Source organism: Balaenoptera musculus, chromosome 14 (genome assembly GCF_009873245.2).
Source record: "Balaenoptera musculus isolate JJ_BM4_2016_0621 chromosome 14, mBalMus1.pri.v3, whole genome shotgun sequence".
Lineage (NCBI taxonomy): Eukaryota > Metazoa > Chordata > Mammalia > Artiodactyla > Balaenopteridae > Balaenoptera > Balaenoptera musculus.
In genome coordinates, this window is record NC_045798.1 from 20,423,972 (window position 1) to 20,438,181 (window position 14,210).

General features: G+C 48.3%; 1 protein-coding gene across 11 annotated transcripts in view; it reads right to left on the reverse strand.

Moving 5' to 3' along the window:
• Nucleotides 1–14,210, reverse strand: part of DEPDC5 (DEP domain containing 5, GATOR1 subcomplex subunit) — a 90,568-nt gene that overhangs the window by 20,857 nt on the left and 55,501 nt on the right. For 3 of the 11 annotated variants that reach the window (XM_036823118.1, XM_036823113.1, XM_036823112.1), the window contains exons 31-33: nucleotides 12,974–13,107; nucleotides 7,541–7,649; nucleotides 4,556–4,699 (exon numbers count right to left, since the gene is read on the reverse strand). In XM_036823118.1, the coding sequence (XP_036679013.1) occupies nucleotides 4,556–4,699; nucleotides 7,541–7,649; nucleotides 12,974–13,107 (387 nt within the window). Of the gene's footprint in view, nucleotides 1–2,980; nucleotides 3,232–4,555; nucleotides 4,766–7,540; nucleotides 7,650–12,973; nucleotides 13,108–13,184; nucleotides 13,280–14,210 lie in introns of those variants that run through there. The other 8 variants (XM_036823115.1, XM_036823114.1, XM_036823117.1 and 5 more) reach the window with 6 other exon arrangements.

Genomic DNA, 14,210 nt, shown 5'->3' on the forward strand with positions numbered 1-14,210 from the left:
TAAGACTCCACGCTCCCAATGCAGGGGCCCCGGGTTCGATCCCTGGCCAGGGAACTAAACCTCACATGCATGCTGCAACTAAGAGTTCACATGCCACAACTAAGGAGCTGGAGAGCCGCAAGTAAGGAGCCCACCTGCTGCAACTAAGACCCAGCTCAACCAAATAAATAAATAGTAAAAAATAATAATAATAAAATAAATAAAACAGGGCATCTCAACCACGGCATTACCGCCGTTAGGGGTCAGATAAGCCTTTGTTGTGGGGACTGTCCTATGCATCCTGGGGTGCTGAGCAGCATCCCTGGCTCCTACTCACCAGATGCTAGTGATGACCCCCTTATCATCTCCCTCTGCTCCAGCTGTGACAAATAAAAATGTTTCCAGGTATTACCAAACGTCCCCTAGGAGACGTAATCACCCCTGGTTCTAAAAGAACCAATTTGCTCTCCTACATCAGGCTCAATGAACTGCCAAAACAAAAAGGACCAACAAGTCTTTGCCAGCACCATAAATACTGAGAAATGCAGCAAGGAGCAGCTTGCAATTACCAGCCACCACCTGCCCCCAACCAGTAAGACTTAGGAGTAGATGCTACACCGTAAAATTAAGTTAGAAGCTAACGGAGGGGACTAGACTCAGTTCTCAGGCACAGAAGCCTCTAGGTGCTGCCTCTCTGGTGGGGTCATCTCTTGTCTACTGCCCCTGAGAATTGCCCCACCAGCCTGAACCAGGAAGTGGTTAAGAGTTATCCTCTAAATCAGAAATTGGCAAATATTTTCTGTCAAGGACCAGATGGTAATTATTTTAGGCTTTGTGGGCTATAAAGCCTGTTGAAACTTATACAGTTTCTGTATAAGTGAAAAAGCACAAAAGCAGCCATCGATGATGTAAATGAAGGGGGTGTGGCTCTGTCCTGATAAAACTTTATTGACAAAAGCAGATGGTGGGCCAGATTTGCCCCACCCCTGCTCCATATCACACAACGTCCATCTTTCAAGAGGCTGCTCAGATGGGACTCCTCTGGTGGTCCAGTGGGTAAGACTCTGCACTCCCAATGCAGGGGGCCCAGGTTCAATCCCTGGTCGGGGAACTAGATCCCACATGCCATGCCGCAACTAAGAGCCTGCGTGCCGCAACTAAATATGCCTCAATGAAGATCCTGGGTGCCACAACTAAGACCCAGTGCAGCCTAAATAAACAAATATTAAAAAAAGAAAAAAAAAAAAAGAGGCCGCAGAGAAAGGCATTTTGCTCAGATCTTAATACCAGGAAAAGTTATGCTTCTCCCCAACAACTGGTTTGTCTTTATCTCATGACCACTCTGAATCCTGGAACAGATGTTTCCCACTTTTCTTTGGCTACCAGGAAGTGCAGAGCTGAATTTAGCAGGAAACTCTAAGTACGTTATAAGACCTCGTAGGATGTCCTGTCTTATTTTTTCTTTTCCTGAATTTCCCCATCTAGTCACATTTTTATTCTGGAGGTTGCATTTATTTCCATAATCCACCTGAAGAAACTTTTTGGAATAAGACCAGTGGGAAAAGACAGACAAGGAGGGCTAGATGGACAGAACCGCCATCGTCTCACACGGAGAGCTGAAAAGAGCCAAGCAGAGGGAGGTGCTTGGTCTGGGATGGGTTTTGTCTTAGGAACCTCATTCAAAACCTTCCTTACAGAAGGACCCCATTAAACCTGTGCAGATGGGACCTTCCAGAGGTGAGTTTAATCTCCCATCTCCTCTTTGGAGTGGGCTAGATTTAGTGACCTGCTTCCAGAGTATAGAAAGGGGAAACAGCAGCTTCACAGTGGAGACAGCTGGCAAGTACCACATCACCAAGTGATGACGGTTCACATCACCAGTGATGTTGCGTGGACCTTGTGGACCTCCATGGGATATGATGAGATGGGTACTTCACCTCTGAGGATTCTTTTCAAAAACCTATAACTCCCGTCTCGCCATGAGAAAAACATCAGACCAACCCAGATTTGGAGACTTTCTACAGGATATCTGGCCAGGACTCCTCCAGACCATCAAGGTCATTAGAAAAAAACAACCCAAAAAACAAGGAAAGACTGAGAAACTGTCACAGACCAGAGGAGACTGGGGAGACATGGCAGCTAAATGCAACGTGGTGCCCCCGATTGGACCCTGGAACAGAGAGGACGTTCACAGAAAAACCAGTGAAATCCAAATAAAGTTTGGCATTTAGTTAATTAAACAAACAAACCAACAACCCTCACTGGCAACACCAACCCCTTCTCCTCCTGCCTTCCCACACACCCAAAGCTGTGGGAGAAGCTGAGAGAGGGGGCTTTCCCAAGGACGCCTCTGAGATGAGCATCAACCACAACACGTGCCCCCATGGCCCCCAACCCCGTGCCTGTCAGAGCCCTGCTTGCTCCTGCTGGAGGACAACCAGCCACCAGGACACAGCAGGACCCGCCAGCCCAGCCCTCAACTGTGCATTGAGGCCAGTGTCCCACCTGAAGACGAGGTGGGTTAAGCAGGGCTCCTGGCCTCCAGCCACCCAGCACCATCCGGGCACAGAGAGGCCTCATAAAAGCACTCATGATGGAATCCCATATACCTTGTAGAGCTGGAGAATAACCCCAGCCCCACAGCCAGGATGTTTTCCAAGGTTTAATATCATCAGGGAAGGAAGGAATATCACCCCTCATCAAAACCCTCCCCTGGAGTTTGCGATTGACATGTACACACTGTTATATTTAAAATGGATAACCAACAAGGACCTATGGTATAGCACAGGGAACTCTGCTCACTATTACGTAACAACCTAAATGGGAAAAGAATTTGAAAAAGAATAGATACATGTATATGTATAACTGAATCACTTTGCTGTTCACCTGAAAGTAACACAACATTGTTAATCGGCTATACTCCAATATAAAATAAAATGTTAAATAAACAAACCCCCCCAAAAAACAAACTTCCCCTGCCCTCATGGTGCTCACCATCTGGGGGTGAGGAGGGGGGAACAGACATCAAACAAGCAACGTCCACAGGGTGTCGTGTTCATCCCTGTATCTCCCACGGCACTCAGCATAGCTCAATTTAATTTCATGTCAGTACAGAGCGCTCCCTTACTACATCTTACACGGGATCATTTTTTTTTTAATGGTGGGTAACATAAACTCCTCATCTCTGTTTGCTGTTTCCAATTCCAGGAACTTATCCACTTCTGTTCTTCCGGTGAATTCCACCACGTGAACCTGTGTGGAGTATTATAGGATGTATAAAACAATTCTCTCCCGGCTCTGTTGATTTTTCTTAAGTTAAATTCTAATCTAAGTCTGAAGCTTTTCACAAGAGGGTCTATTGTTAGAAAGTAAAAGGTTAAAAACTCCAACCGGAGTCTGTTTTAAACCACAAGGGCAGGTTGCCTCCTACGGATGGTGATTGCTGGATTAGGACTCAGAGGCCCCGACGGGGACCCGCCCAGGGTCGCGCTTTCACTGGGAAGAGCCCAGCACAGACCCGAGATGCCCTCTGGCCTCCCAAGAAAGGGAAGACACCAGTGTGAACTACAGAACAGTGGAGGGGCTCTGCCACTCGCTAGTTCCAGGCCCTCTGACCAGGCAACATATTTAAGCCTCAGTTTCTTCATCTGGAAAATGGGGTGATAGTACGTGTACCTCATGGACTCACAGGCTGTTTGCAAAGCCCTTTGCACAGTAGCTGGCAGAGCAGGTCTTCAATCCATGTTGGTTTTCTCACTTCCACCAAATAAGGGTTCCTAAACCTTTGACCCGAACCTCCCACGTCCGTCCTCCTGAGCCTGCCCTGCTCTGCATAAACCCTCTCCTCCCTTTCAGATATCTGTGACCAGGTCAATCACATATACTCAGGGGCCTCAATAAAGGGCAGGGAGCCCAGGTTCTCTTCACCAAGATCTGTCAGCACAGCAATGACCGATGCTAATTATGGGGTGGGGGTAATGAATCAAGCCTCTTGGTCCTGATTTAAATCCCAGCTCAACCCTGTACTGTGTGAAGCACAAGTTCTTTGGCCCTCAATTTCTCCATCTGTAGAACTGGGATAAAACTTCTGCTTACCTCATAGGCTATGCTGTGAGGATGAGATGAAATAATACTATGATCCTGGCACATAGTAAGTGAAGAGTTTTAAGGCTTGGAAGCCCCTTGAGATGGGTCCAAACCCTTTATGTGACACGCGAGTTCAGGACAGTCCAGAGGCGAGCTGCCCAGGGTCGCACACCCTCAGTCTATGACAAAGCACATGCCTGGTAGTAATTGATTGCTCTGTTTTTCACCACTTCCTGCCGCACTGCTATAAATTTATCTGCTTGTACTAGGAAGAAAAAAATAAGAGTTCTGTCCTTAAGTCAGCATGTATCATGTTGCTTATGTCATATGGACAAAAACACCTAAATAGGAAGATGCTGTCCCATGGCCAAGAGTCAGTGGCAACACATGACAAAGACGGGGACACATAAGCCACACGTGCCAGCATGTTTTCTGCCATTAATCTCCTCATCCCCCTGTGTCACCACAAACACCAAGAAAGAAAATGCACCTCTGAGACTGAATTCAGTTTCAACTGCCCCTCAAACTCGGCTTCGGCCCAATTCCATGCGTTCAGAGCCGAGCTGAAGGCCAGGTCGCGGCTTCTGCGACGGACAGGCATGCACGGGCCTCGGGGCCCTGGGGTTGGACTGACCTGCGGGTAGAAGGTGGACGATGCTGTGCGCGGGCTGCGGACAAACTCCATAAAGAAGGCCCCGTCCTGAGGTCAGAGCGGCAGGAAGCGGCAGCAGGTGCGAGAGGGCGGAGGGACGGAACGCGGCCCAGCAGCGAACCATCGGGGAAGGAGTGGGGGACAAGAGCAAAAAACAAAAACAAGGAGGGAAGGAGAGAAAGAAGGGCACATGAGGGGAAAGGGGGAAAAAAAAAAAAGAGAGGGAGAGAGAGAGAGAAAGAGAGAGAGATCCACCCAGGAGGAAAATATCCAAATGCGAAGCATTAGCAGAAACTCACACCTTCCTGGGCAGAATATCCCAGTGGGGTGGGAGCCAGCACCTGGGGGAGAAGGTGTGTCCAAGCGCCTCAGATCTCATCAGAGCCTGGCTTGGCTGCCTGCGTCCTCCCACATAGCTCTGAACATCCTCAGACCTATGCCGAGGGGAGAAGGCCGCAGGGCAGCTTGCAGAGGGGGGCACGGGGCAGGACCGGGGGCAGCGTCCTGGCCTCCCGCCTGGCTGGGTGACCAGCAGGCCTCTGGGAGATGCACGGAGGCCTGACGTTTGCGTTTCCGCCTGTAACATGGCAGCCAGATGGGAGAAGAGGATTCACTGCCGGAAAAGTTCTTGTTTAATTTTCCGAGCAACCTGGGGACACAGGAGCAGCAATACCTTCTCCTCCACTGGTTGTGTAACAAAATCGTATGCAGTCCCCAGGAGGGGCTCCTGAAGCAGCCTTCCCCTCCCCACCCTATTCTTGTGGGGTTCAAGTTGCCGTGTACTTGAAACATAAATGACAGAGAGAACTTTTCCAAAGACCCACTCCCTCCCTCTTTCTTAAGGTCAAGAAGTGTCCTCTTGTCCCTTCAAAATCTTTTTACTTTTTATGCTTTATTATCACTGAAATTCGGAAATGCCACTTGATACACCTGAAGGTCCCTGCTTTCTTACAACTTTTTAAATTCTAAAAGTAGAATCACTGAAGTATTTCGGTGTCCATTTTACCAGGACTGCTGCCACGCCCATCAGCCACTACGAGCTCAAGTAACGAGCCGAGGAAACGCGTGTCTGCAGAGATGCACACTCGGGTACCCTCTACGCATCCTGACACAGCTGCTGCCTGGAGAGCGCTGGGCCATCTCCTAACACCTCTGCTTCTCCTGGACCACTTGGGAATCTACACCCAGCAGACCGATGGCTATCCACATGGATTTCAGTGTCCAGCTGGAAGATGAAGGGAGTGTTCTAGACCACGATCTCCTATTTGGCAGTTGGTGTATTTTAACCATAATGCTTGTGGTTCTGTAATTTCTGTACTTCTCAGTACTGTCCCCCGCACTGTTTCTAATCCTCAAAGACGGCAGTGGGTGGACGTAACGGCTAGTGAACAGCACACAGGCACTTATGTGTTCTCAAGTTCTATTTGCGTCCCTTCTCTGCCAGAACATACAGAAGCAGAGGTGCTAACGCTGCTGAGATGATGTACCCGTGAGTGAGGACAGGTGAAAAGACTTTCTTCACCAACAGGTCATTCCTGACGCACAGACTATCCTTGGGACTGTACCTAGAGTCACTGCCTTAGAGCTGGGTTTGCGGAAACAACAGCCTACAGCCAAATCCAGTCACCTGGTTATTCCAGCCTGTGAGCTGAGAACCATTAAGATTTTAAATGGTTACAGAAGAGCCCACACAATAGCCTTGATCCTCCCTCTCAGCCCACAAAGCCTAAGATATTTATTGAGGTTTGCTGTCTCTGGCCTATGGATGCTACACACTGCCTGCAGCCTCAGTTGCTACTTTTTCTCAGATTTTAATCCCTCCATCCTAGAAGTCTAATTCTAGGAACTTATCCTGAAGAAACAATCAGAGATGTGGTCAAATAATTATGTGCAAGGATGTCTGCAGTATTACTTGTAATTGTGATACACTGCAGAATAATTATACAAACGTATGGAATAATTGCCAAAAACTATTTTTAAAAATCAGAAACCACCATTATTTTAAACAAAAAATGAAGTTATAAACAAAGGTCTATCCATATGATGAAATATTATATAGTTATTTTTTAAAATCATACTTTGGAGAAATAATGACACGGGGAAATTTTCACGATGTGGAAGTAAAATAAATAAATATGCAGATGGATATACAAGTTGACCACAACGTTGAAAAATAAAATACATCTATAGAATCTCCTTCATCTCCGAGTGAGAGAGACCAGGTAAGAGAATGTGCGGCCAGCTCACCCTGCCACATCAGAACGATCTCAGATTCTGAATTTCCAAGGAGAAGGAGTTGGCAGAGACACATCTACTGGTCTTAAAAGCTACAAGCTTGACCTGTGGAGCTTTTGGCTCCTCTACTGTACTCGCTATTCTGTATGGAGGCCAAAGCCTCAGGTTTGGTTTCCGTCTCCCAGGATGCTCCCATCTGACTACTTCTCAGGAGTCTAAGCAAACTGATGGGAATTTCATTCACCAAAGAGTGAGCTCTCCCAGAAGCTGCTTCAGTCATTTTCTACCTCCCTCCCCCCACCAGGAGGGCTGAAGATGGGACTGAAGGAAAACCAGAGGCCAGTGTCACAGCTTGAGCCAGATCTCGGATCGACAGAGTTTAGCTTGACTGATTTACATCTGCTTTCGTCTAGCAGTTAGCGTCCTTACAACCGTGAGCAGGCAAGTCCCTCCATCAAAATAGCAGTGCTGCAAAAGGTTCCTCCAAATCCTCAGCACACTTAGTCCTGGACTCATGGGCTGTGTGTTACCCTCCATACCGGGTCCCTGAGCGCACACGCCAGCCCCCCGCCAGAGGGGCTCCTTTACCTTTCGTGGGCTGTCCACGTAGGTGGGAGTCATGGCTACGCCGCTGCTCTCAGCCGGGGGGGCGGAGCTCTTGCCCCCATGCACCGCCGCCTGCTGTTCTCCCAGGCACCTGAGAGGGGGAAAACACAGGGCGGTCCTTACTCAGAGCCCCCTGGGGAAGGACCCATGTTAGCCACAACGAAGCAAAGGCAGCAGTTGCCAGCACCTTCGAAACACGCTCTTCCGCCTTGTTAATCCTCAGGCCCTACGTGATGCCCTTAATTTCATTCATTGTCCTGAACGCTCACCAGCTGCCACGGAAAATCAGAAAACAGCTCAATTTTAAAAGCCTCTTGGCAGCACCTGGGCTTATGTATTACTTTGAAAAGGCAAGTGACATGGTTTGAGTGACTCCGTCCATGAACACCATTTTTTTAACTCTCTGGGAGAAACTTTTTCTCAGTTTTTATTAAATATACCAGCAGAAGCACATTCTGAACGTTAGGGCTGCATTACCATTAGGCATTAACTAAACAGGGTGAAATGTGTCGACTCTTTATACATTTTGAAGATTCGTTAATCTCGCAAACGCACACACTTGAGCCCTCCCCACCCCCCAAAAAAATGCCACACTCTAATCTAACAGGCATTATCTCAGACACAAGACAACTATGGTTTTCTTATGACCTCTCCTCCCATCTCAGTTCTGGTATCCATAAATGCCTACTTTCACATATATTTTCCTAATTTTTTTTTTTCCATACTAAGATAAGCCATGAACTATGGTAACTTAAACGCCCCCCCAAATTAGACTGTTTTAATATACCATTGAATGTTTATTTGGTAAGTTCCAATGAGGCTCACATTACAGTCTAAAATGCTTCGTTGTTACCATAACACACACTTCTCGTGGTGGGCACTTCGAGGCGCCACCCAGACCCTCTGCCGTGGCCCTGATGACATGGGAGCTGGGCGTGTTGTCCGCCTCCAGAGACGGCCCAGCTGCAGAGCCCGAGCCCCTCCCTGGGCTGCCTGTGGACAGTGAACCATCACCAAGGGGTGTAAAGTCCTGGCCCTGTTGGTCCCACCCAGCTCATCTCCGAACATGGCTCTAGCTCCAGAGCTTGAGGGAGGTGCCCGAGGCCGTCACTAGGCTTTCCTGCATCTCAGCTTCTCCCTCTGTCCCCTCCGCCTTCCGCCCCCTCCCTCCCACGGGGGCTGAGCCCACAACTAAACTCTGTCTCCATCCGTTTCCCCAGGAAGCCAATTTGTGACATTTCCCTCGTCTTAAATCCTGACACATCTCTTACTGATGGTGAAGTAACCTCATATCGGAGATTAAAAATCAGTTTCCATAGTAACCTGTTACACTCTTTTTGGTTTTTGTCATGGAAAATTTTCAAACCCATATGAAAATAAGGAGGATAATGTAATCGAACTCTTATCTACCTGGACCCCAGAATTATTTATTGATAGAGCCAATTTTGTTTCATCTATCCCTATCTACCCGATTATTTGGAAGCAAAACTCACACATGCTATTACTTCATCCATAAACATTTCAGTATATATTGTATCTTTAAAAGATTTTAGGACTTCCCTGGGGGCGCAGTGGTTAAGAATCCACCTGCCAATGCAGGGGACACGGGTTCGATCCCTGGTCCAGGAAGATCCCACATGCCACAGAGCAACTAAGCCCGTGTGCCACAACTACTGAGCCTGCATTCTAGAGCCCGCGAGCCACAACTACTGAAGCCGGTGCACCCAGATCCCGTGCTCTGCAATGAGAAGCCACCACAATGAGAAGCCCGCACACCGCAACTAGAGAAAGCCCGCGTGCAGCAATGAAGACCCAATGCAGCCAAAAATAATAAATAAATTTAAAAAAAAAAGATTTTACTGTGTGTTTGTTCGAAACAGGATTCAGTTAAAATCCCTACACTGTACTCAGTTATGTCTCTCGAGTCTTCTTTAAGCTAAAAGCTCCGCTCATCCCTCCATACCCCTGCAATTTATTTGTGGAAGAAAGTAGCTCACTTGTCCTGTAAATTTACAGTCTGGATGTGCTGATCATATCCCTTTATTGTTTATCGTGTTCCTCTGCGCCCCATACTTCCTGAGCACTAGAAATTATATTTAGAGGTTTGAGCACATTTAGGTTTGATGGGGCAGTAATTCTTCCTCAGTGTGTTGTGTGCTTCTACGTGGAGGCCCACAGCATCTGGCGATGTGAGCGGTCACTGGTGATCTCTGCTAGGTCCGTGAGCGCATGAGAGCCCACATGCGGTAATGTTCCAGCGCTCCTTCTGGACCCATTAGCTGGAATATTGGAGAGAGACACCTCCTGCACCAATCACTTGGGTACTCTGAGGTGTAATTCATATAAGAAAAGCAGACTAAAAGCTTGACTCTGCCTGGTCCATGTACAGCGCACTGTTTCTGCACCACATCGCGGTGTGTTCTTCTGGGCCTCATCCGGAAACACACACTGGGCCGCTCTCCTGCGCCTCCTGGGGGCCGTGGCCTAGCCCGTGGCTGGGACGGTGGTGGCTGGAAGCTTCGGTTGCCCCCCAGGGTCTCCTCGTCTGATGCACGTGACAACCCCCACGTACTGAGCTGCCATCGACGTGCTGACCCGTGGACTAGTAGTCGGGGATTCAGAGACAAGTAGGACCCGTCCTTGCCCTTGGAGGTTCCTTGTCTCACGGCTCAGGGGAGGGGATGTCACAAAAGGACCAGCTATACTGTGCAAGCCCACACGTGAGAACATGCATGGGGCACGCTGCCATCTTCCCAGAGGCCGTGACAATTGCCACGTGGGCTCTCTCCCTGCTCTGACTCCGACATCAGTTTATCCCCATCTAACAGGAGCCGCAGAGCTGCGGATTGGCACCTGCAGCCCAGACTGCCCACAGCCACGCTCCTGGGGCCTCTGCCTCCCATGAGAGCCTGACAACAGGTGCATGCCTCCAGGCAAAGACCCAGGGGAAATGGAGGAAACAGACACGCGTGGTAAGATGACAGGACTACGGGTGAAACTTCTGAAACTCTTCTTCGTATGGCTATAACAGTTTTCCATAATAAAATTGGATCTGCTTGGTGTAGCAAAACAATAAAGAAAAACACAAAGTAGAAAATGCTGTGTGCGCAAACGTTATGTAAAGGTCTGGCTCCCTCTGCTCGGCCTCCGGCTCTGAGAAAACGCACCACATCACCCGGGAGCGGTCATCTGGGGGGGAGAATAAAGCTCGGGGCTCCCTGTCCTGCCTCCTGCTGCGGGGTCAGCTGAGCTCCCCACACACACCCAGGGACACTGCCACCCCAAGCTACCCGTCCTCTTCGAGTCTGAGCAGAAAGAGGCTCCTTGGGGTGCACTGAACGATGACTCACTGACACATTAAAATAAGATTCCCCTGCCCCCAACTTCACACCCCTCCCAGCAACATATGTTCCTTGTTCTTTTTTCCAGCGGGAAAGGTCTGTGATTAGCTACAGGGACAACCTGCCAGGCGGAGTTCTGGGGTCTTTCCTTGGTCAGATAAAGGTATTTTCTGGAGGCCCCAGCGCCCTCAGTAATGAGCCCGACCTACCCCAGCTCTCCTCCTCTCATCTGCTCCCCTGTCACCCCGGCCACGCTCTTCCCTTCTCTCCCCGCATCCCTTCCTCTCCATCCCATCCTCACCCTCCAGCCTCTGCTGCCTCTCGCCTGGACTAGTGAGGCCTCTGCCTCCTGGGCCCACCCACCAGGCCTTCCTATACACAGGACCCATCTCTGCAAACACCACTTCTGCCAAAGATGCTGAATGAATATTACATGATATTAAGGAACTCCTGTGACTTTTTAGGTAAATTATGGTATTACAGTTTTGTTTTAGGAGTACTTATCTTTCAGAGATGCACACTGAAATATTATAGACAAAGGGGTGTGATGTCTGGGATTTCATAAGAAATAAAAAGGAAGATGAGAGCAAGCGGGATATAAATGAAACAAGATTGGCCGTGAGTTGATAATCATTGAAGCTGGGTGATGGGTAAACAGGGATTTATTAAACGAGTCTACTTTTTTTTTAATCTGCCTGAAATTTTCCATTAAAATAAACTTTCAAAGGGTCGCTCTTGCTATGAAAATGTGTAAGAACAGCCTGGAATCCAACTTCCCATGCTGTCTTTGCAACTGCATCTCCCACTGGGCCTCGGGCTCACTCATGTTACCTTCTGAAAGCTTAACATATTTGGGCTCCTGCGGGCATGGCACGGACCCCCTCACCAGACAGACACCAGGAAGTACAGCGGGGCTCTGATCTGGCTGGAAGGATGGAGGGGGCAGGGAAGGCCTCCCAGAGTAGGTCCCACCTGCTCGTGGCAATGTTTTCTCCTTTTCCCCAAGTCCTCCCCCTACCCCCCGTATAAATGTGTCCCTTTCTACAAGGACATCTTAAATCCTACCTCCTGTGACGCTGTCCCTGCCCTCCCAAAGCAAGATGTGGTCCCACCGGGGTCCTAAGAGCTGCAGCACCTACTGTTTACAAAGGGACCACACACTCAAATGCCTAGAAAAGCTGGTCAGGTGGCCCTTGTCTGAGGGGCCAAGACAAGTCCAAGAGCAGACGGCGTGCTGGTTCTACGGTAAACCAGGGACACAAGTCCACCTAAAGTGCCAGCCCATCGTGGCTGGGCTTGAACGTGGACCCAGTGCTAACTGAGCCTCCACCACTTTGAGCAAAGCTGGATTTTACATATTACCCATAATACAATTTCGTATTACATTATCTATATTTTTTATACAATATAACCATAATGTTATATATTTTTTCATGTAAGAATTCATTAAGAAATCAAGATTTTTATATGAAATCTTCAAATGAAAAAAATTTGGCTCAAATATTTAAAAAATATTTTGTGTTTTTAGGGCAACGAAACTACTCTATAACGGTGGCTACGTGTCATTATAAGTTTGTCTAAACCCATAAAATGTGCAACACCAAGAGTGAACCCTGATGTAAATAAACTGTGCTCTTTGGGTGACTATGATGTGTTAATGCAGGTCCATCGATTGTACCAAATGTACCGTTCAGTGAGGGATGTGGATAATGTGCAGGGACAGGGTGTAGATGGGAACTCTCTGTACCTTCCACTCAATTTTGCCTTGAACCTAAAACTGCCCTAAAAAAGAAAGTCTATTAAAAATACAAAACAAACAAAAGACCAACCAACCAACAAAAAAACACCTTGTGGACCAAACCAACTGTATCTGCAGTTCAAATCAAGCCCCAGACTGCAAGTTTTTAACTTCTGACCTACTTCATGACATTCGACACTTACCAGGTATTAACCTAGCTTTCTTTTCACCTATGTGTCTTTTTGTCAGTTACTGGCTCCTTGGTAGACAGAAGTCACATTTCACCGCACTGGGGCCTGGGGGATGGGAACGAGCCTCTGTCCACCAGGTACTTACTTCTGAGTGGCTTCCATTTCCAGCAGGGCAGACAGAGCTGAGGTTCCCTTCTTCCCAACCGGGGGGCCGGTCGACTCGAGGGAGTGGGTGGGGATGGGCCCAGCCATCTGTAAGCCTTTCATGGCGGCCCCTTTCTAAAGCACAGAGGAGGAGACAGGCCATCAGATGCTGCTGCGTCTGCTGTGCCTCAGGCTCTGGGAGCCCATCAATGCAGTCGGGGAAGACGGGGTCTCAGGATCAGGAAATGCCAGGAAACGGCTTTTCACTTGAACTGAAGGTCCCAAATAGCTGTGGACTCAAAACACACTGCCTCCTTGAGGCGGTTTACATATAGCATCTCATTTTATTCTCAATCACCGGCTCAAGGAAGTAAATAACGTCACATCTAATTTATGGAAAAAGAAGCTAAGTTTCAGAGAAGTGAAGTAACTTATCCCAAATCGCACTGCAGCTGGAATTCAAACTCCAGTTAACTGACTTCAAAACCAAGGTTCTTTCCACTACATAAGCTCTCCCAGAAATGATGCTGTGTACGAGAGGCAGCTGGCCTGGGTTAAAGAACACTGAACTTGAGGTTAAAAACAAAAAATAAAAACACGGCTGATGATGGAACACTACTCAGCAATGGAAAGGAATGAACAGTGGATTTGAGCGACAAGTTGTATGAACCCCAAAGGCATTATGCTGAGTGAAAGAAAGCAGCCTCAAAAGGTTACTTATCGTATGATTCCATTTATAGGACATTTGGAAAAGACAGCAGTATAGTGACGGAGGACAGACCAGTGGCTGCCAGGGGTTAGAGACGGGGGGACAGTGTGACTCTAAAGGGTAGTGTGAGAGTTTTTTTGCACTGATGGAACTATTCCATGTCCTGATTATGGTGGTGGGGGGGGTTATGTGAATCTATACATTTGTAAAATTCACAGAGCTGTATGTGCACACACACACACACACACACACACGCTGAATCATCCCAGATCAGCCCTTTATTAGCTCGGTGTCCTCAGACACATCCCATCACCCCCACGAGCCTCAGCGTCCTCACTGGGGAGTGAGTGGTTGAATGAAGGCCCAAGCGTGCAGGAAATACTACAAGTGACATAAGTGACATTGCTGCTATCACCCTCTTGAGCGAGTTTCTATCCAGCAATCCAGCACCAGAAATCCAGTCACATAAGCAGCTGTGCCTGACGCCGGGTCCCCAGTGGGGAGCTCACAAAGGTCTGTGTCCTCGGGT